General features: G+C 48.0%; 1 protein-coding gene across 5 annotated transcripts in view; it reads right to left on the bottom strand.

The window, feature by feature from the left end:
- Positions 1 to 3,353: 3,353 nt before the first annotated feature.
- Positions 3,354 to 21,363, bottom strand: part of BMP4 (bone morphogenetic protein 4) — a 177,484-nt gene continuing 159,474 nt past the window's right edge. For 3 of the 5 annotated variants that reach the window (XM_086892267.1, XM_086892265.1, XM_086892266.1), the window contains one exon: positions 20,832 to 21,221. In XM_086892267.1, coding sequence (XP_086748393.1) covers positions 21,045 to 21,221 — 177 coding nt within the window. In that variant the 3' untranslated portion in view covers positions 20,832 to 21,044. Of the gene's footprint in view, positions 4,230 to 5,678; positions 5,828 to 6,552; positions 6,693 to 7,377; positions 7,498 to 20,831; positions 21,222 to 21,363 lie in introns of those variants that run through there. The other 2 variants (XR_015287804.1, XR_015287805.1) reach the window with 2 other exon arrangements.

Raw genomic sequence — 21,363 nt, 5'->3', positions numbered from 1 at the left:
AGTGTTTGTTACCGCTAGTGCCACGAAAGCGATGGATTTAAGGAACTTGGACGTGCTGGAAACAGGCTCTGCCGTGAGTCACCCGCTCCGAGCGGGCACGGCCAGCAAACAAACCCCTGGAGCACCACACAAACACTGATAACACTTGCACCAGGCAACAGCCACAGGACCTTTCAGCAGCTGAACTAATCTATTCCCACTGTTACGCCGTGTTACTTCAGGCACAAAGTGGGGAATTATTTTTTTTTTTCCTTTCCCTGCTAATTAACATTTGTTCGCGCACAAAATGCGGAGGCCGGTGCCAAGCGGACATACCTAGATAGAGCCTAATATTAGATTTCACAAAAGCATTCATCCTGTCTAAACAAACATCCTCCATAGAGTGTTAACCTCAAAATGTTTGCCCAAACAGATGTTCCCACCGCGGGCACGGCTCGGCATCGTTTCCCGGGACGGAGCGAAGCCTCCACATCCATGACCATCCCCAATTAACCCAGGCATCGACAGGAAAACACACTGTTATTTTAGGAAGCTTTGCAGAAAGCTTCCTTTCGAATTTAAAACCGGATCAGTCATTATTTGTCTCTGGCAGAGGCTTCGTTTAAGGTCTCTTCAAGTTACTCATTTTTTGTTACAGCCAGAGACAACGTTCCGCTTTTAAGGGCTGAGAGAATTCGCTGGCAAATGATATAGGGTGTTGATTAACGTTAATATATGGTTCAGGTCTGCTCTAACAGGCAGGAGGCTGAAATGGGAAAGCAAGTTTTTTAACAATTTGTTATACACAGTAGCAAGAAAAACAGGAAGTAGGTGTTTATTAGCAGTTTCCAAATATACCAGCCAAAATAAAACTCCCCATGCAGTCTGAGGTATTCAAAATACAGCGACGACCAGAATTCCTCAGATTATAAGAGGGTAATTAATCACAAACAGCGTTCACAGACCAGTGATTTGGAAACTTCCTTTTTATTGAAGATCTGGATCAAGAGCAAACTTCAAAGCAAAACTAATTGATCTGAGATTCATTGTGTCTGGGCGATAAAGCAAAAAAATAAAATATCATTCTGACGCAGCCAGGTCCGTGGTTTACATTCATCCTGGCCTGACAGCCTGTAAAGCACATTAAAAAGCCATTTTTCACTGGATGCTATAGCTCTGACCTATTGCAACATAAAAGCTATTCATACACGGGAGACTGTTGCTTCCTCACAATCAGAGTATTGCACCCAAAGCCAGCCGTGTTATTCCAGGCTTGTTCCTCAGGAATGTGAGCATATCTTGGAGACTGATTCATAAAAGGAAGAGAGCAGCCCACTTCTGGGCCAGGCTCACATGCTTTATTCAGAAGTGAAATTTTCTGAATTTTGTTTGGCTCCAGCAACTCTTAACTCTGCTGGAGCCAGGAGAGCAACTTGAAATGAACAGCTCTGTCCTTATTTTTCTAAAAATTGCCAGAAAATAGCAGGGTTCACCAATTTTTCTCCATCAAGGTTGTATGCACATCCCAGTCAGGAGACTGCCATTCACCAGCAGCCAGAATTCACTGAAATATTTGTGATTTAACCTATATAATTTGTCACCTAAGTCATCTGGCTTTTTCTTCTTGTCCTCCACTGGAGGATTCAGCTGGCCCCAGTGATACCTCCATGAACACACAGCTCCCCCCTAAATCCATATGCCATAAGACAAAAAAAAAATAGAAGATCAGTAAGTTTTCAAAGGCATTTTCTCCACATCTGCCCTCCTGGCACGTGCCATAGATGCTCCAGAGTCCTACACGGGATCTTGTAGTCTGATTTCTCAGGTGGCTGAGGCAGAGCCATGGGGCAAGGAAAGCAGGCTGGATTTTGCAGGGTTCATTTTCATGTCAGGTTGGAATGGCATGGTTGGATACAGAGCTTATAAGAAAGGAAAAGTTAGTTTCTTTTTTGACTGTAATAAATTCCCAGGCTGAAAGAATTGACACCAAGCAGAGATTTTCAATCAGAGAATGGTTTGGGTTGCAAAGAATTTGAGATCATCCAGTTCCACCCCCTGTCATGGGCAGGGACACCTTCCACTATCCCAGGTTGCTCCAAGCCCCATCCAACCTGGTCTTGGACACTTCCAGGGATCCAGGGGCAGCCACAGCTTCTCTGGGCACCCTGTGCCAGGGCCTGCCACACTGACTGCAAAGAATTCCTTCCCACTATCCCATCCATCCCTGCCCTCTGGCACTGGGAGCCATTCCCTGTGTCCTGTCCCTCCATCCCTTGTCCCCAGTTCCTCTCCAGCTCTCCTGGAGCCCCTTCAGGCCCTGCAAGGGGCTCTGAGCTCTCCCTGGAGCCTTCTCCTCTCCAGGTGAGCACCCCCAGCTCTCCCAGCCTGGCTCCAGAGCAGAGGGGCTCCAGCCCTTGGAGCAGCTCCATGGCCTCTCTGGATTTGCTCCAGTAGCTCCATGTCCTTCTGGATGTTGGGAGTCCCAGAGCTGGACACAGAACTCCAGAAACTTCCATCTATACTTCTCCTTTGTTTTTCTGGATAGTCTGAGGAGTCACTGGAGAATAAATACTGAGGTGATTCCCCCTTCAGCCCCAGACCCTGCTGGGGAGTTCTGCATCCCAAGGGGTGTAAATGACAATTGCTTGGAGAAGAGACTCTCAGTGGCCTCTGAGCAGGAGATGAGCCCTGGCTCTTCCCTCCAAGAAAAGTTCTCAGGGGGTGAAGTCTGGGGAAAGGTCTTGACCCTTCTAGGAAGACAGAAGTCCCAGCCAGACCGTGGGATGGGGTGGGCTTGGATCACACACCAAACCCTTCCAAAGCCAAGACTTCCCACTTCAAACTCTGTCAAAACACAGACTATGAGGACGCATCCAATTTATTCTCAATAGGTTTTGCAGACTTTCACTTTGCTGGGCTGCTTTCCTGGAATCAAAGGCAGAAATTTCTAAGCTCCCAGATCACCAAAACCTCCGACAAAGATTTAATCCTAAATGCAGGCTCTGATTATTTGATTTTTATTCTTTTTCTTTTTGGTCTATTGTCTGCTGATAGCTTCACCTGTGTCATCTGCTCTCAGCCAGGCAGCCCAGTGCTGTGAACAGGAAAGATCACCACGAACAAAACCTTTTACAAGGGATTAAATTTCATCTAAAAGCATGTAATTCTCCATAGCCAGGAGCAGTTTCTAATCTTCATATATAGGAACTTACAAGGCAAGGAATTCAAAGCCACCGGATTAAATGAAAAATGTGAATGAAAAGCTACATGCTGATACTCAGCTGACCTAGGCAAGTTACTGTACATTTTTCAAAGTTTTAAATTACCACTAATGGAAAACGTGGGGAGTAAGGCTGAAGTGTCTCTCTACATCATTCCTTTAAAAAAAAAAAAAAAAAAAAAAAAAAAAAAAGAGACGTCCAAAACAATGAATGAATATTTTCAGCTTAGCCCCTGATGCTTTCCAACACAGTTGGCCTCACTTTGCTCTTACTGTATAGATCAGCAGGTATCATCGGATTAGATTAAGACCAGCTGTTGGTTTCTAGTAAAGGAATTTCCCAAAAAGGTAAAATATAATTCAAGCTTAGCAGCCTAGATACTTTGGAAGAAGAGAAACCTCCGCTCATGACTGTAAAAAGCAGAGAAAAAGACATTATAAAGCATTTAAGAGCTTTGGTTTCAATTATTTTATATTAAAGGATAGGTAAGCTTAAATTGCTCAGAGTCTTTATAAAAATAAAAGGGATTGTAAATAAAATTGGAAACAGATATACAACAACCAAGTTCCCACAGGTGCATTTTCTTCACTGGGGGAATACCCGTGTGAATTTCCAGTTTCCCATCATGTAAGGGGAGACAATGAATTCTGAAGTTACCCCGTTTGCCTTCGGACTTTGCCACAGAAGAAGAAACCTCTTGTCTCTTTAGACCCCAATGTCCCTCTGTGTGTGTCACACCAAAGCAAAGGTTTGTGCTGCCCGCCGGGGCTCAGCGCGAGATCAAAGCTCTGGGCCACTCACAACAAAACAAGAGGGTAAAGCCCAAAGAATCAAAGAGACAAAGGAAAGGTTTAAGAGATAAGGATCAGCCCCAGATATGATATTTCATCCAGATCAGATCCGGTGCAGAAGTTCAATTCAAAGTTCATAAGACAAAAATACAAAAGGGATCAGCTCCGAGGTTTTGTTGCTCTCTATCTCTCCAGGTCTGCAGTGACATTCCCATCTTCCAGGCAACAAAGGTTTCACCTGTATTATGCAAAACCACAGAGCTTATCTCATCTTCTGCTCCTGGCTATGCATCTACTCAAATATGTATTTCAGGCATTTCTAATATCCTCACCCAGCCCCAAACCAAATGCCTCCAGCTGCATCTCACAAACAAGGTGTGAAGTCCCGGGGTAACCAGCCAAACCAGAAACTCATTCCTTTCCTCAGAGAAAGGCACCTCTCCACTCACTGAAGCTCCACCAAGACATCATGGTGAAACATCTGCAGGTTTTTTTAAAAGACCAAGGAGAAAAAAAAGAAGGAAAAAAACCCCCTGCACCTCTGGATTTCTCAGAGGTGCCGAACCTGGTGTGTATTATATTTACATCTGTAATTGTCTTGGCTTGCAGGGGAGTGCCTGGGAATGACGTGGTTGAAAGAGTCTATTTATTGAGAATTCAGGGATGAGAGAATGATGGCTGGGGAGGTCTGTAGGTGTTTTGGAGGTGAGGAAGCAACTGGGAACTGTGATGTCATTGCCCTCAGGCAAGGCTCCCCTGGGAACAGCTCCTCTGCCTGAGGTGAAAATATCATCCCTGACATCTCACCTGCTGCGAGCAGGATCACGGAGACTGCAGGGTGCTGTGCACCACAAAACCCTACAGCTCTTTAAAGCTTTTGTAAAAATACAACCAACATCTTCCTCTCAGCGTTACAGACTCTCAGCTTTTCTCATAGAATATCCTGAGCTGGAAGTGCCCACAGGGATCATCCAGGGCAGCTCCAGGCCCTGCACAGACACCCCAGCAATCCCAGCCTGGGCATCCCTGGGAGAAGTGTCCAAATGATCTGGAGCTCTGGCAGCCTTGGGAATGTCACCATTCCCTGGGCAGTGCTCTGGGGGCAGAACCTTTCCTGCAATCCAACCTAAACCTCCCTGGCACAGCTCCAGCTGTACCCTCGGGCCCTGTCATTGTCACAGTGGATTCATGGATGCAGCTCCTTCCATCCAATCTCCAGCTGCTCCAGACCAACACAAACTGGGCAGGTCACAACACAGCTGGCAGGGGCTGGGCACTGCCCATCCACACCCTCCAGGCAGGAGAAGAGCCACCAGCATTGCAGGAATGCTCTGCACCAGCACTCAGAGAGCCCTTAGGGATGCAGCGCCTTGGGAAAGGGTCAGCAGGACTATTTACCATGGGGGTTTGAAACAGCTGTTGCCTAAACACAGATGTGATTATATCACTTGTCAGCCTCTGTGGTCTGCAGACACACAGGTTATTTCAGGCAGGGCTGAGCAGAGCACTGAGATCCCTTACAGCAGGTGAGGTTTCTGCCTGAACCCACATCTAGCAGAGCCTGCTCTGGCATCCTCACACCCTTCTGCTGGCTGTCCTCGCCCCACTGCTCAAACAGAGTCACCCTGTTTCACAAATATTTACTGGAATACCTATTCCACCGTGTTGCAAAAGAGAACTCTCTGACCTTGTGAAGGACCAAATCAAAAGCAGCAGTTGGATGCAGTAGAAGGCGCAGGAGAATCAAGGAAAAGTTTGTCAGGAAGGATGAGCACCTTCCTGTGCACAGTGTGAGGCAGCTGTCACTGCCTCCCTCTTAGGCAGAGCTGCACAAAACTGTGGGGAAAAAAGACAAAGAAAAGGGGATTTAGAAAAGTGCAGAAGGAAAAAAATAACTAGAAGATTCAATTCTTAAATTTGGCGAGTGCTGCAGGCTCGTGGTCAGGTTAGGCTGGTTAAATAAGTGCTGCAAATATACAGCAAATGGCTCAGGGCTCAACACAGCATCCATTCTCTTACAGGGGTGACTTTGGCATCAAAATATTGAAGGACACCACCAGGCCTTGGTGGGGTAAACACCCCCAGTGCCAATGGGATTGCCCCTGAGCCATCTGTGCACAGCCTGGTGGCACAAGGGCAAAGATGCATTTTCTGAACCAGTTGGATCCCATGGTGTTTTCCCAGCCAGTGTGGCTCTGGATCATCCCACTGCCTTTCCACCCTGAAGAAATCTGGAGCCCAAGCACCTGCACCTCCCAAAGGAGTCAGGTTGTGCTTGTGGGGAGAACCTGGAGGGAACCAAGTGGCTGCTCCAATTCCTCCTGCTTTGAAAGAGGTTTGTGAAAGACTCACACCCAATCTTCTGACATGTGAAGACCCCAGAGAATCAGAGGCAGCCTGGAAGATGAAGTCTGCCCCCACCACTGTTTATCTGATGCAGAGTGTCACTCCAGAGATTTTATTTTGGCCAGGGGGGACAATTGGCTCCCTGTCACCACCACAGACAAACCCATCTCCTGTGGGATGTGGGGTTTTTCATTCTGCCCCCAGAGATCACACACATCTTCTGAAGTTCCCTCACATGTGGTCTCCCAAGGTGCTTCCACAAGCCTCCACACCACGGATACATCAGCCAGGAAGAGCTGAGCAGAATTCCAGACTCATAAATCTCCCCGCAATTATGAGGCCTCATTCAACCTCCCTGTGAGATAAAACAACCTCTGCATCATAGTGTCATGATGGGACTTTTTTTTTAATCCTTTTTTTTTTTCCCCCCTCATTCCAACCCATGGAGCTGGTGAAATGTTAACATGGAAAGAGATGGGATTGTCCAGGATGATCCTTCAGCAGAGCTTGACTACACTGATTGGGAAACCTGCACCACTGCTGGGACCCATGGTTGGGTATTAGGTAAAAAATTAGGTACAAAAGCACCACAATCTAAAAATAAAATATATAACGTCAATAAATATATATATTATATTGTATATATATATTGTATATATATATAGTAAATAAATAGCAATATAAATAAATAAAATAAATATAAACATGCAAATATGTTCCCAGAATAAAACAGTTTAGACAAGACTATGCCAGGAGGGTTCTTTAGTGCTGCAGTTGTGGGGATATTATTATTAGCAGTAGTATTAATATATTATTATTACTATTCTTAATTTCTTGTCATTGTTGTTGATATTATTATTTTTTGCTGTATCTAAATACTTTGGCTCTTAAAAAGTAAAATCTACAGCAAGACACAGAAAAAATAAAAAAAGAAGATGAAAAACACCCCCATGTTTAAATTTGCTTTTGTATTAAGCACTTTTAAAGCTTTGATCAGAAGAAAATGTGAAAAAAAGAACAACTTCACTGTCTGCTCTTACCTGGAGTCTTGTCACAGCAATCTCACACTTGGTGAATACTTAAAAAAGGCTCAAACAATCAGGTGGGGTTGAATAAAATTCAGAATTTCAGTCCATTGGTCATCTCTAATATCATGCCACCTGTTTAGATATTTCATTAGAATTTAAAAAGAAAAATTAAATTGTTACAAAATTTAATTTCTATATCAGAATCAACACTTTGATGAAGCTAAACAAAACTAAATTAACAAAATTAAATGAAAAATAATAAAATTAAGTTAAAATAAACTTCAGAAGATTTATTTCAGAAAATGCAATTTTTTTTTTTAATTTGCACTGGAACAACTCAGGCTTCCTGGAATTTCAGGAGACAAAGAAATGGGGATTTTAACCTTTTCCTTTTTCCAAATCCCATCTTTTACTGGAAAAAAAATTTCAAGTACCAAAACTGTGAATCTGTTAAACTGTGATTTTTTGGCTCCACATGAGCAGAGGTGAAACAATATCCTTGTCCACAATCCCACGGAGCTCACAGCAATTACATGAAGCTGGAACAGCATTTGTAGTTACATATTTTCAGATCCTAAAGGATTTCATCCTTCCCAGTCCCAGGACACTGAACCAGCCCATCTATTCCTTATTTCCCCAGACAAACAACAGACTCATAGGATGGTTTGGGTTGGAAGGGACCTTTAAAGGCCACCTTTTTCCACCTCCTTCCATGGGCAGGGACACCTTCCACTATCCCAGAGTGCTCCAAGCTCTGTCCAACCTGACCTTGGGCATTTCCAGGGATCCAGGGGCACCCACAGCTGCTCTGGGCACCAGGAATCTCACTGCCCTCAGCCTAAATTAATTCTTCCTTGTATCTAGTCTAATCTATTTTCATTTTAAAACCATTACCTCTTGTCCTGCCAAGCAGCCCCAGTTGTGATCCACCAGGAAGAGACAGGAATCTCATTACTCCTGAGAAAGGGAAGAATTCCCAGGCATTCTGAGCCCAGCCCTGTTGGCATCACTGGGTGACAGCCAAGCAAGAGCAGCCCTGTGCAGGCTTTGCAAACCTGGCTTCCTGCAAGTCCTTCTTGACTTGCCACAGCTTCCCACTGCTGTGGGAACAGCTGGAAAATGTGGGAAAGAGCTGAATTACTGGATTTTGCTTCCCTTGCCAAGCTCTATAGGAATGAAGTCATGGGTACCTTGCACAGGGCACCCAGACTTTTCCTGCACTCCCATCAGCCATGGGAAGTTGTTTGGGTTCGATGGGCAAACAGCTTCCTCTGGAAAGCTCTTCCCTCTCCAAACACATGACTGCGCTACTGGACACCGTTCAACTCAGCAAAGTCATCAAGTTAAGTCATCTGAGCACATTTTTGCAGCGAGAGGAGGCTGTGTGGTGGGCTGGTTTGGGAGAACACTTGGATGCAAACCTCCCCGGGGGGAACAGATGCGGATGACACGCTGGAATCCGGATGGTTTTCGTACAGCACCGTCCTCTCCAGCTCCCCAGCTTTACTACAGCCATTCCTCACCAGCCAAACCCAGACCAAGGGTGGTACAAAGGCATTTCTACATCTGCCTTCTGCCACAGATCCACCCAGAGCCCACTGCAGGGGCCTCTCTGCTACCTGGCCCGGAGCAGAGCAGCTTTGGGGCCGCTCTGTGTTGTTATTGTTGTTGGTCCTGCTCAGCACAGCTGAGGCATCTTCCTTCCAGATGTTTGCAGGGTGTGTTTGTGCTCACTTCGCTGGTGCGTGAGAACAGTCACAAGACGAGATGCTCAGCACCAGCCAAAAGGCCCCAGCCTAAACAGCAGCCTTTATTTCCACCTCACCTGTCCTCAGAACAATGGGGTTTGTGATTTCCTATGTGTGCAATAGCAGCAGTGAGTGCTGAATAAATAAACAGGAAACCCTTAGGTCTGATGATGTTGCTCAAGAAAGGCACAAAAGCAAAAATTCCACTTATCTGAGCATCCCTCCCAAATCTGCTTCCCACACAACCTTTTGGGACATCACGTTTGCATCAGTTTCCTCAATTACTGATTCTATCACTGGTGCGATTCTTCAAGTGGCCTCCCCAGGGTACCCCAGGGATGAGCCGGGGGTGGGAGGAAAGGGGGTGTTGTGACTTAGCTCTTGTTTTCCTGAGTGCGCCTGAGGCCACAAACCATGAGCTTTCAGCTTGTGATTTAACCAGGTTTCCTGGAAAGGCAATTCCTTGGATTTTCATCCTACACCTTCCTCCTGGCTGAGCTCACACCAGTCACACCGACCCACTGCGTGGCCAACCTGTGTGTGTGGGACTGAGCTGGGGTTTGTGGCGGTGCTGGAGGGACCTGAGACAGGCAGGGACAGAGCCTGGGCAGGGACCTGGAGCATGGAAAGGGATCTGCGCTCCTGCACAGGGACCGAGAGATCTCCAAAACTCTCGAACGCGCCGTGCAGCCGAAGGAAATCAGAGCATGGGATTGAAAGACCACTTGGAAAACATTAACAGCTCATTACTGATGGTCTGTTTAAAAAGCCCCATTAATGTATATACACATGTCCCTGGACAGCACGTTTACCCCCAGCTAATGGCATTGAGTGGAAGCTGGAATGATCTGTGCGTAACAACTGAGCAAACTCCCAGCCCTCCCTCATTTGCACTTTTCCCGCACAGGCTCCTCCTGACCTCTTCAAATCCCATCCCAATTACAGCCTCCCACTTACCCTTCAATGTAAATAAATCCTGCGTGCTGGGGATGGCTGCTACCAGCACAGATAAAAACAGTGGAGGGAAAGCACAACCTGCAGCCGGCTCTGGAAAAAGGCAAGAAACCAAAGCACAGGAGGGAGGGAGGGAGGCTGGGGCTGAGCAGTCTCCTCAGGCCTCTGGGGAGAGCACAGATCCATCCAGGCTGGAAAAGGCCCCTGAGACCCCTAATTCCATCCATTTCCCCAGCACTGCCAAAACCACCACTAGCCCATGTCCCCAAGTGCCACATCCACGTGGCTTTTAAATCCCTCCAGGGAAGGGGGCAGCAGTTCAGGAAGAATTTTCCCCAATATCCAATCTAAACCTCCCTTGGCCCATCCCAGGGCCATTCCCTCTCCTCCTGTCCCTGTTCCCTGGCAGCAGAGCCCGACCCCCCCGGCTGTCCCCTCCTGCCAGGGACTTGTGCAGAGCCACAAGGGCCCCCTGAGCCTCCTTTGCTCCAGGCTCAGCCCCTTCCCAGCTCCCTCAGCAATTCTCCAGCCCCTTCCCAGCTCCCTCAGCAATTCTCCAGCCCCTTCCCAGCTCCCTCAGCAATTCTCCAGCCCCTTCCCAGCTCCCTCAGCAATTCTCCAGCCCCTTCCCAGCTCCCTCAGCAATTCTCCAGCCCCTTCCCAGCTCCCTTCCCCGGACAAGCTCCAGCCTCTCAGTGTCCTGTCATGAGGGTTCCAAAACTGAACCCAGATCTTGCAAGGAGGAGCTCCAAAGCAGCAGAAAGATACTCACACCACATGGGTATCCAGCAAGTCCCTACTGGTTATCCATGCACCTGAGTCTTCTCCTTGCTTGGATGCATAGGAAACTGCCTTAGGAAACTTAGGATCTTCCCCTGGGAAAAAATGCTGCCACCCCAGAGGTATTCAAGAGGCCTCTGAGAGAAAAAAAACTGGATTTTTGTTGGCTTCCTGGGGCATCCTTAGGCTGCTGCTACACTAACAATATTTTCTCTGGATTTGTGGAAGCTGAAGAGCACTTTTGGGTACTGAGGCAGGGTGAATGCCATATGGATTCTCCTCCCAGCACAAGGTGAATGGAGAGAATGAGACAGCTAAAGCCACCCAGGCTGCTCACTCTTAAATCTCATCTCTAAATCATCTTCCTCAACTTGCACCCAGCCTCATGCTGGGATGCTGGGACCTCACAGTGCAGTTTCCCCAGGAGCCAGCTCTTCCTTTGCAATTCCAAGCCACTGGTGCATCACAGGTGTGAGAGCTCTTGGGTTTCAAGTTCCTGGAGGTTGGGGGTGTCTTTTAGAAATTTTTTTTCTCCTTATTTTTTGCCTTAATGTGGGGACTTTTCTACTGATCATTAAACAATTACCCTGTGGCTTGAAATTGTTTTCAAAGGACTAAATGATGTTATAATGCTCTGGAACTGTCAACTTAATATATGGGGCTGTACTCAGCATAAATTACAGGCAGTTTCCGTGCCACAAAAGCCGCACAAGCTCACGGATTCAGCCAAAATATTCAGCAGAGAGTTGTGCCAGGCCGCAGGGCCCGTTTTGCCAAGACATGCAGGTGTTCACCGTGGAGAGCAGCCCCACCACTGATCCAGGAGATTCCACATCTCCTCCCAGCCAGCCACAATCTCCTTGGGACACCTGAGCCAAAGCGTGGTGTGATCCCAGAAGCTGCAGCGGGGATTTTCAGAGCTGTTGCAGCCCTGAGCTGACACAGCCTTTCACCTGCACGAGCTCTGGATGGAGACCTCGCCAAGAGCTTTGGAGAAGTTCAGCTCCAGGCTGCAAACAGGGCTTGGGCATCTCTGGAGCTTTGTGGCATTGAGGTGACAAGGCCATCCACTTTCTTCTTGCTCACCAGGCAAGTCCTTCCCTGTCAGGAGAGCAGAGAGGTTGGAATGTCTAGGGACAGACTGGAGACACTGTCCTGGAGACAGGGTCAGCTCTGTGGGACATCCTTGGCCTCTCTTCTGTGCCTGCCACAGAGATGGTGAACTCCAAAGCAGGGCAGAAGCCCCAGCCCTTGGAGATGCTTCTCACCCCGAGTTCCCAGCAGATGGGAAATGGGTCCTGTCATCCACAAGCCTCAGGGAACATGGGAATGATGGAGTCCCACCAGCTTTTCATGGCAAATTTGTCCACCAAGTGGTGGCTTCTCCAAGGCAGGGATGGAAGAAAATTCAGCAGCGTTTTTGTGACAAAATCTTGTACTTCCTTGCCCTTGTTGTGCCCCTTCCAGGGAGCAAAGGGAAGAGCCCTGTGTCCTCATGCAAGAACAAGGTCAGGAAATATTTAGTCCATCCCTGCTCCTGGTTTTGCTGAGTTTGAAATGAGTTGTCCAGAACAAGATAAACGGAGAGCAGCGGATGTGTGCAGGATGCCATGGGCTCTGTGCAAAACATCCTGTTGTCCTCTGCATTTCAAAGGGGCAGGGACAAACACAGCTCATCAGGGTGGATGCAGGGCAAACTGTCCCACCTCTGCATCAGGACCTCCTTTAGGATGGAAAAACTCTCTGTCCTGCCAATTTCTCTATCCAATCTCATTTGTGTGGCCTTAATTGCTGGCTGGGCTGAGTTTGGTGTCAAGGATCCCTCAGGAAAAATTAACTGCAGTAGAGACAAACCTCCTGCTTTGGTGTCAGAGCAGGGCTGAGAGAAGGGAGGGGAGGACCTGGCCCCCAAAGCACAGGTGGCTCTCCTAGAAGTCACACTGTGCTCCACAAATGAGGCATTCCAACAGAGAACTCTGTTCCAATCATCTCCTGGCCTCTGGGTCAGGCCCACCCAAACCAATCACAACTGCCCCCAAAACCAGAAAAAGTCCACTTGTGTTTCACTTGCTTTTCTGGGGGCTTTAACACCTTCCAGCCACAGAAAACCTTCACCTTCAAAAGGAGAGGGGAGAGAGAGGAAAGCCACGGAAAGCGAGCAGCTTAGCCCCAGTTACAAACGGAACGACACCAATCCAAGAGGAACCCACCTGGTGCAGAAGGGTTTCTCCACACAGGACTTGGGATCAAGCAGGGATCTGGGGATGCCACGTGGCAAAATGTGGGAACAGTGTCAGGATCATGGTCTCCTGGCTGTCCCCAGGATGCTGGGATGCTGCCACCACCCCATTCCCAAGCGCCACCTCCAGCCTGCAGCTGCAGACAGCCGTCATCGCCCCGGCTGTGGGGTCTGGGTCTGTGGTGGTTTGGGACTTTTCTCCACAGAAGATGCTCCTAACCAAAACCAGATTTGATTCCCAAATATCCCCAATCTCCCTTAAATCTTACAAATCTTCCACACCTGTGTTTGCTCGTTGCTGCTGCTGGGCCCTGCCCTGGGAAGGACGATGTTTATCCCACTCCTCCACAGCTATTTACAATGGGGTTTTCGGATGGAGATGGAGCACATATTTGTCTAATGGCAACAGGGCAGTGAATTTAATTCTTCTCATTAACAGTCATCAGCTTAACGGGAAGCAATAAAAGATTTTCTTTTTTTTTTTCAAGAGCAGCTGCTTGTGAGATAATATTTATGGCTGGGACTGTCAGCAGGATGAGTGCATTGCTGGCTTGTGAGGGGGGAAACTGAGGCACAAGGCCATTCACTGACCCACCCTGGACCACACAGATGGAGGTGGGAAGAAAATCCAGCCCTCCTCTCTCCCATCCTGAGGCCATGCTGCCCCAAGGCCGTTGTTATAATGAGCCAGCATTTATCCCCCAGGAATGGGAATTTGGGAGCAGTGCCACATTTCCAGCACCCAAGGGAGTCACAGCAGGGCACCCTCCTTTCCCCTCCATAAGCCACTTCCAAATCTCTGACTGGCTGGGGACAGCAAATGCCCCTTCCCATGCCCCCACCAAAGCAGGAAAGGGCATTTTGACCCCATTCTGATGATGAGAAATAATTTTGTCTGAAGCTGCTTCTCTTCTGACCGTGGCTGGTGACATCCACAGTGAAACCTGGGATTGCAGGTGGTCCCTGAGTGACTTTGGGTCAAGGTGCTCACCTGACATCCTGCACCCAAAGCTGCAGAGACCCCCAGCACGGGGGAGCTGCTCTCTGCTCTCCTGAGAACAACATTTTGCTTTCCCATTGGCAAAGAGGAGTCACCTCCAAACAAGGACAGATTTTTTGACCTGGTTAGGCCCTGTTGAAGTGGCCCATCTGGGATCTCATTTCTGATAAAGGGACTTTTTTTTCCAGTTCCACTCAGAGATGAGTAGCCTTTCCCTCTCATCAGTATTTACCCCAAGAAACACACAAAACTCCCCTCCAGCCTCCCATTTTCCTGGCAGAACCTGACCAGGCTGTTCCCTGAGGTTGTTTAATCCTGATACCAGTCCAGTAAGGTCTGAAACAACTCCCCATGAATGCAGGCATCAGAAAACCAGTCAGCATTTAGCCCTGCCCTTGGCAGCTCTAGGGGAAAATCCTTACTTCATCCATCCCAAGTGTAATTTGGGCTCTCTCAAGGTGTTTTCTGACCAGCAAAGCTCCCAGGTTTTTAAGCATATCCAAGAGAACTGCTCAGCTGTCTGTGGAACCCTTCTCACCACATTTCATTGCTCGTACCACCAAATTTTGCTCCCAGATTCCATCCTGCTACTGAGGCACATGTGAGTCCAGCTCAGTGCTACCATTGGTTAATCAAATTAAAAATATTATCTTTGCAAATGATCCTTGGGGACTGCCTCTTACCGGGAAACTGTCCAGCTCTACAAACTGTCTTTCAAGGAACACTGTCGTGATTATTTTTAATCCTTTTAAGCACCAAAACAAACAGCGACTCCTCAAGCTGTAGATATAAAATCTCCTCAAGTGACACCTAGAAATACCTGTTTTTGATGCTCTGAGCCCAGGAGTGGGAAGGATCAGGATGTTCCACAGGATGTCTGGCTTGGTGCCTCTGCCAGAGGCATCCATGATGTGAAGACCCTTGGGTGTGGGTTCCTGTGGTGAAGAACAGGAGGTGCCACGTGGGCTTGGAGCCCTCTCCTCAGTCATCCAAGTGGGAGACAGTGATGGAATAAGGCCCTGGTTTTCCTCTTTGATGTAGAACAACAGCAAGAAACTCTCCCCAGCAGCATGGGGTGCCCCCAGAGCAGATCCAGAGCTCAGCCCTCAAACCCAGCCACGAGCAGTCAGTGAAACAAAGCTGGGGCTGTGCTGCTTCCACCAGCCCCAACCACAACTTCATCCCTTTATTCCCTGCTCCCCAAAGAGCTTTTATCAGCCTGGAGAAGCATTTTCAGAGAATCACTGGCTGGGGTTGGAAGGGACCTTAAAGCTCATCTCGTTCTAGCCCCTGCCATGCACAGGGACACCTCCCAGGTTGCTCCAAAAATCTGGGGAAAAGGACATGGATGGCTCTTCACTGAGCTCCCCAGTCCTCCTCCTTTGGAGATAACTGCTGAGTGTGGCATTCAAGCAGAGTGTTTGTTTCTAGTTATTTAATTCCCTATTAAACATCCTTCAACCTGCACATCCTGTCCAGGGTTCCCCCAATGAGGTGTAAAATCAACTTGGCATTTCTGAGCTAATCTTGGCATGAAGGATTTCACTGATTCCTGTACTAAATAGCAGGTGTGCATTACAGCCCAGACAAAACCCACAAAGCCAAGAACAACAATGCAGATTGTCACCATCTTCCCTCAAATCTGATGTGTGGGACAGCACAGTCTGTATCAGGAGATCATTTTGTAACATATAATCTCATATTACTGAAAGAACAAGTGAGGGATGGGTGGATTACTTGGAAAACCACTTGCTCTTTACCTGTGGGACTCCACTGTGTCCAAAAACATAGGAATTATGGGGCATGAAGATGAACTTCTAGGCAATTGTTTCAAAAAACAATAAAAGGTTCAAAAGGATAAATGAAGTGTGGAATCTCTAGCACAGGATTACACTGAGAAAAAAAAAATGTAATACTTATAAAATAATTCTATAAATTACTGGAAGTAAAGTTGACAGAAGCCTATTAAATACAATGACCCTGATTCTGGATCTGGAAGCTCTGACCTGTAAATAGCTGGAGACTGAGGGGTGCTGCAGAAAAAAAGTTGTTATAGGCCTGCTGTGTTCCTGCCTTCTCCCACAGCACTAGGTGGATTTTTTTTTCCTTTTTTCCATTGTGAATATAGAACAATTTCAACATTTTCCATCCATCTCCATGCTAGGACTGGAAGCCAACATCTCCTCTGGGGACCATGTGGACTCCTTGGATCTGCACATCTGTGATCCCCAGGAAAAGGGAGAATCAGACCAAAAGTGGAAAGGAAAATCTGCATCTATAAACACATTCTGTGCCAGCACCTGAATGAAGACTGGAAGAAATGCTGATGGTGTAAAGCACCTGGAGATGCAGCCACAGCTGGAGCACATGGATGGATCCAAGGCACAGGGCTGGGTTTGGATAAGGATTTCCTTGGCACTCTGATATTATGAGTTGGGCAGCTCATCACAAGTTCTTCCTAGGATGAAATCCTACTGGTGATGGCCTTGTTTGAATGAAAGGTCCAGGCAGCCCTTGTGGTCTCTAACACAGCTCTGGGGCTGGGAGTGATGCCCTTGGATCCCTGGAAGTGCCCAAAGCCAGGTTGGGACAGGGCTTGGAGCCACCTGCGATAGCAGAAGGTGTCCCTGCCCATGGCAGGAGGCTGGAATGAGATGAGCCTTAAGGTCCCTTCCAACCCAAATCATTCTGAGATTTTATGTCTCTGCTCATTGCAAGGGTTGGACTACAAGCCCTTTAAAGGTCCCTTCTATTCCAAGGAATTCTGTGATTCCATGATGCCTCTCAAGGACACAGATCCCATTAACTCCACTGCCACTGCTCAGCAAATGGGCTCAGAGCAGCTCTCCACGAGGCCAAATCAGAGTTCTGGGAGAACACAAGGGACCACTGGGACCTTGGTATCCCTGTGTAAAACAGGAAATCTGAGCATGAGCAGCAGACAGTGGATGAAAAATGCTGAATCTGTGAAAAACAGCACAGGGCTCCAAGCTGGGGAGAGTTCTGGATGGACCACTCAGAAACAAAGTCCCAGCACACTTTTTTCATCTGGTGGGTGGAATAAATGACTCACAGCTGATCCAGCAGAGTTCCCCATGGAACCTTCAGACCTCCTTGAGCTCTGCTAAGGTGTAAGTGATGGAATTTTTCCTTCTCTGATTATGTCTTAGTACATACTCTGCAGTCAACTAAGGAGCAAGTTTGAGGCACTTCTTTAAGAAGCCAGGTGAAAATAAGGTTTTGAAAGTCCTATTTTACACTTTCTGACTTGAATGCAGGATCCATGAAGTGGATGAGCATTGTCTGGGCCATTTCTGATGCTCCCTGTCATTATCACTACTGTTTAGAAAACAACATGGACTTTGTAGCTTCCTCTCCATTATATTATACAGGAATCCACCTCTGGTTTGAGGTGAAGTGATGTATCTTCAGGAGGCCAGACTCTAGACCAGAGAAGAGTTTTGTGCCATACCACAGGACAGGGGCTGAGGTGTCAGATACCTCTTGTGGCTCTGCCTGCTCTTCACACATGACTCTGCCCAAGTCTCTTCATCTCTCCGTGCTCAAGACCCTTATCTCTAGGGGGTCAGTGACATCTTACCTGTTTTGGTCCTGTGGTTTCAGATACAGACTCCACAGAAGAGGATCTTCAGACCTGCTTTCATGCTGTGAGACCCCAGGATAAAGAGAACAAAGTCTCCATTGATGCCAAGATTTCCGAACCACCCCAGCCTGACTGCGCTCATCATTTTGGGATGGGCGAGAAGTTTTCCAGAGGTGTCCAAGCAGCAGGGAAGGGCCCCATCCTCCTTTGCTGGCTCTGCAGCAAAGCCTTGGTGCTCCTCCCAGAATAGCAATGTGCAAACCTCGGTGCTTCTCTTCCAAAACCATTTGCATTTTTAGAAACTAATTTGCAAAGCCTCTGTCCCCGTGGCTACAAGCAAAACCTGGCTGTCCGTGCTGCCTCCTCAGCCACGGCACCTCTGGGGCAGCAGCTTGGCTCGATGTGATGCTGTCAACTTGGACTGGGGGTGGATTTACCCCTGGGACAAGAAAGTCCTGCCTGAAGACTCTTGGGATCCTAATGCCAATAGGGAAAGGGCTGGGGATGGGGTCAGTGTAACCACGGGTCTCCGGGGGGAGCTCCTGACACATGGCAGAGCCTGGGACCCCATTTTCCAGCACACCTGACCCCACACTCTCACCTGTGCTCATCATTCCAGAGCATCCAGTGGCTCTCACCACCACCACTGTGACCATTGGAGCACAGGGAGCTGGCAAACCCCACTGAGATCTCCTCATTTCCTATATCCATAAGCCACACAGACAGTACATTTAAGGTATCCAAAGCCACAGCCTTCCTGGGGAAGGCACAGAGACATCTCATCGTGGTGAGCTGCAGAGCATCTCCCATCCAGCTCACACTTCTGGGGATGCTGGTCCATGGGCACAGCTGCCAGAAGGACACCAGATGGTGGGAAGTGGCTGCACACCCACCTTCAACCTGCTCCCCTTTCATTTCACAGCTTGGACTGAATGAGGAAGGGGGGGATTAAACTGATATGCCTTATCTCAGACCTCCCAGGGATCCCTGCAGCAGCCAACACAAACACAGCTCTGGCTCTGAAATAAGTCACATTTGCAAAGAGTAAAGTTCCACGGTCAGAGGGATGATGGCATGATACATTTGTCATATTTTTAAGCAAAGATAAGCACTGGTTGCCTGATATGAAGCCTCACTCCAGGTCTGCCCTGTTGGAACCAAACCGGCGCTTCTACGGCACAGAGCACTTGTCAAACACACAGGATCGGTCACCACATTAACTCCAGCACGGGATTAAACCCCAAACTGCTGCAAGAAATGCACAAAACAATAGCCAGAAACACTGTGTGGAATTCCAGGGTCTCTCCACACCAGTGCTTCAATCCCAGCTTCCCAAACCCCGCTCCTCCTAGTCAGGATGGTGAAGAGAGCTCAGGTCAACACCATTAAAACCCAGCACAAATTGAAGTGGTGGGGAAAAAACATCACTGGCTGTCAGATGGAAACTAGAAAGGAATCAATTCTGGCTTCACTACAGTTTTGGTGTGCTTTCCTATTTTTAAATGATTTAGCAGTTTGAGAAATTTGGTGCCTCTCCAATCACACAAGGTTATGCAGCAGTTTGTCACCCATGGGTGACAAGGACACAGACAGGGAGGAGAACCCTCAGCCCCTGTGTTCTGTGTAAAATGCAAAACTTCAGCCATGATGAACAAATTCCTCAATGCATCCATGAGTATTTTGTCCCTGAGATTACATTTACTGTCAGCAGGTTTATAGCCACAGTTAGATTCCTATAAATTCTACATAATTAAAACATTTTTTTTTTTTTTTAAACAGTTGACTTTTTTCCTACACTTTCTGAGCAGAACACCCCATGCAGGATCTCAGCAGCCCAAGCAAAAGAAAATCTCCCAAAGGCCTCAGGACAAGAGCAGCACCTACAGAAAATCAAGTGCCTGTGCCTCCACAGGGTCAAAGCTTTGATTTCATCATTGAAACGCAATGCAAAAAGAAGCACCAAAATAAACAGCTCCATAAAGCAGCAGGAACGCAGCAGAGCAGTTGGAGGCTCCTCCAGCAAGAATGACCTAAATCCAAGAGGCATTTGTGCAGATGCTGCTCAGCTCCACAACACCCTCACAGCCTCCAGGACAACCCGGGATGCAGCGACCAGCAGGGCAGTGAACCTGGGAGAAGCCTCTTTTTGATAAAGTCAATTTTAAAGCCAATAAAGTGATTTTTTTTTTTTCCTAATTTTTTTTTTTTTTTCTCCAAGGTACCCTCCCTCAGTGGCTGCCCCACATCCAGGGCTGCCTGGGGGCCCAGAGACCCCTTTTCCCACCCGACCCCGCAGCAGCCGGGGTTATCGAGGGAGATGTGTGTAATTGCCCTGTCAGGCAGCTGAAAGGCGCTCGCCTTTAGCTGATGCCACTTCAAAATGAAATTCTTTCTTTGGCATGGCTATGTCTGATATGCAGGCATCAAAGGGGAGGCAGCAGGTCGCCGATGCCCCAGGCCACACATTTCCCTTCTAAAGGCAGGAATGAGAGTGTCAGCTCGGGGCCGAGGGGGCCCCGGAGACCCAACACCCATCGCTCCTCCATGGGGTGCTGGGAGCCTCGGAGGGTCCCCCAGCACCCCGAGACAGCCGAGGGCAGCAGGTGGGACCCTGTGGCCCGAACACAGCTGGGATGGAGGGCTGGGAAAGCCTCGGTGGCACAGAGGAGATGGAGGGCTGGGGATTTTCCTTTCCAAGAGAAGCGCAGGGCCACGCTCGCCTCCCCCTCCCGCAGCTCGCATCTCCTCTCTCCACCTGCACTCTTCAGGGAGCCAAGGCTTTTGGCAAGCTTTCCGCTCCACTTTTTTATTGGTTTCAACTAAGCTGCCCCTTTCGGAGGGTTGGGAAGCTTCAATCATTAAAGGAAAAGAAGAAAAAAAATTAAAAAAAAAAAAAAAAAGAAAAAAAAAAAAAGAAAAAGCAAGCATCATGCACCCTTCACCCTGCTGTCCCTTCCCCATTCCCACGATGGTCCCACACCTCCCATCCCAGCACAGCTCCCTATTTTCCCAGCCAAACACAGCCCCTCCAACGCATTTGAGGCAGGGTTTTTAAGGCCCTGGATACCTCCAACCGTACCTGCCCAGCTCCAATCACCTTCCTGCTCGGAAGCAATTTAGAAAGGACACAGCACAGGTAGCTATTAGCTAACACACATTTAACTGCTCCAGATATCTTTTTTTTTCTTTTTTTTTTTGGCATTGTAATGGAGTGATTTGATCTTCAAAGGACCTGTGGAAACCTTTGAAGCTTCCCAATCTCCAGTGGGGAGGGGAGGAGAGGGGGGAAAATGTTAATAGTTTTAAAACCTGGGGAGTCCTGAAGTCAGAGAAAGGGTATAAAACCCAGCGGGTTTAGCATAAAGCCCTCAGGTAAATCTTCACCTTCTTTTCAAATGCATTTTTGGTGGGTTGCTTTGGAAAGGCTTGGGCCAGGTTAGCAAGGTCGGCTCTATTCCCAGCGGCTCTTAAATCTCCAGGGCCCCTCATCTCCCACGTGGCACAGCCCCAGCACCAGGGCATCCGCGGTACCTCGGCGAGAAATAGAAAGACTAAAATTTGCAAAGCCTTTAAGTGAAAAAAAAAAAGGGTAGGGAGGGAAAGGAGTGGAGAAAAGGAGGGAGGGGGGTAAGAAGATAAGGAGACAAAATAAACTCTCGGCTGCACTCCCAGC

Source organism: Cyanistes caeruleus, chromosome 6 (genome assembly GCF_971803275.1).
Source record: "Cyanistes caeruleus chromosome 6, bCyaCae1.hap1.1, whole genome shotgun sequence".
NCBI classification, from domain to species: Eukaryota; Metazoa; Chordata; class Aves; order Passeriformes; family Paridae; genus Cyanistes; species Cyanistes caeruleus.
Note: the sequence above shows the minus strand (reverse complement) of the source record. Positions and strands in the feature narration are given on the sequence as shown.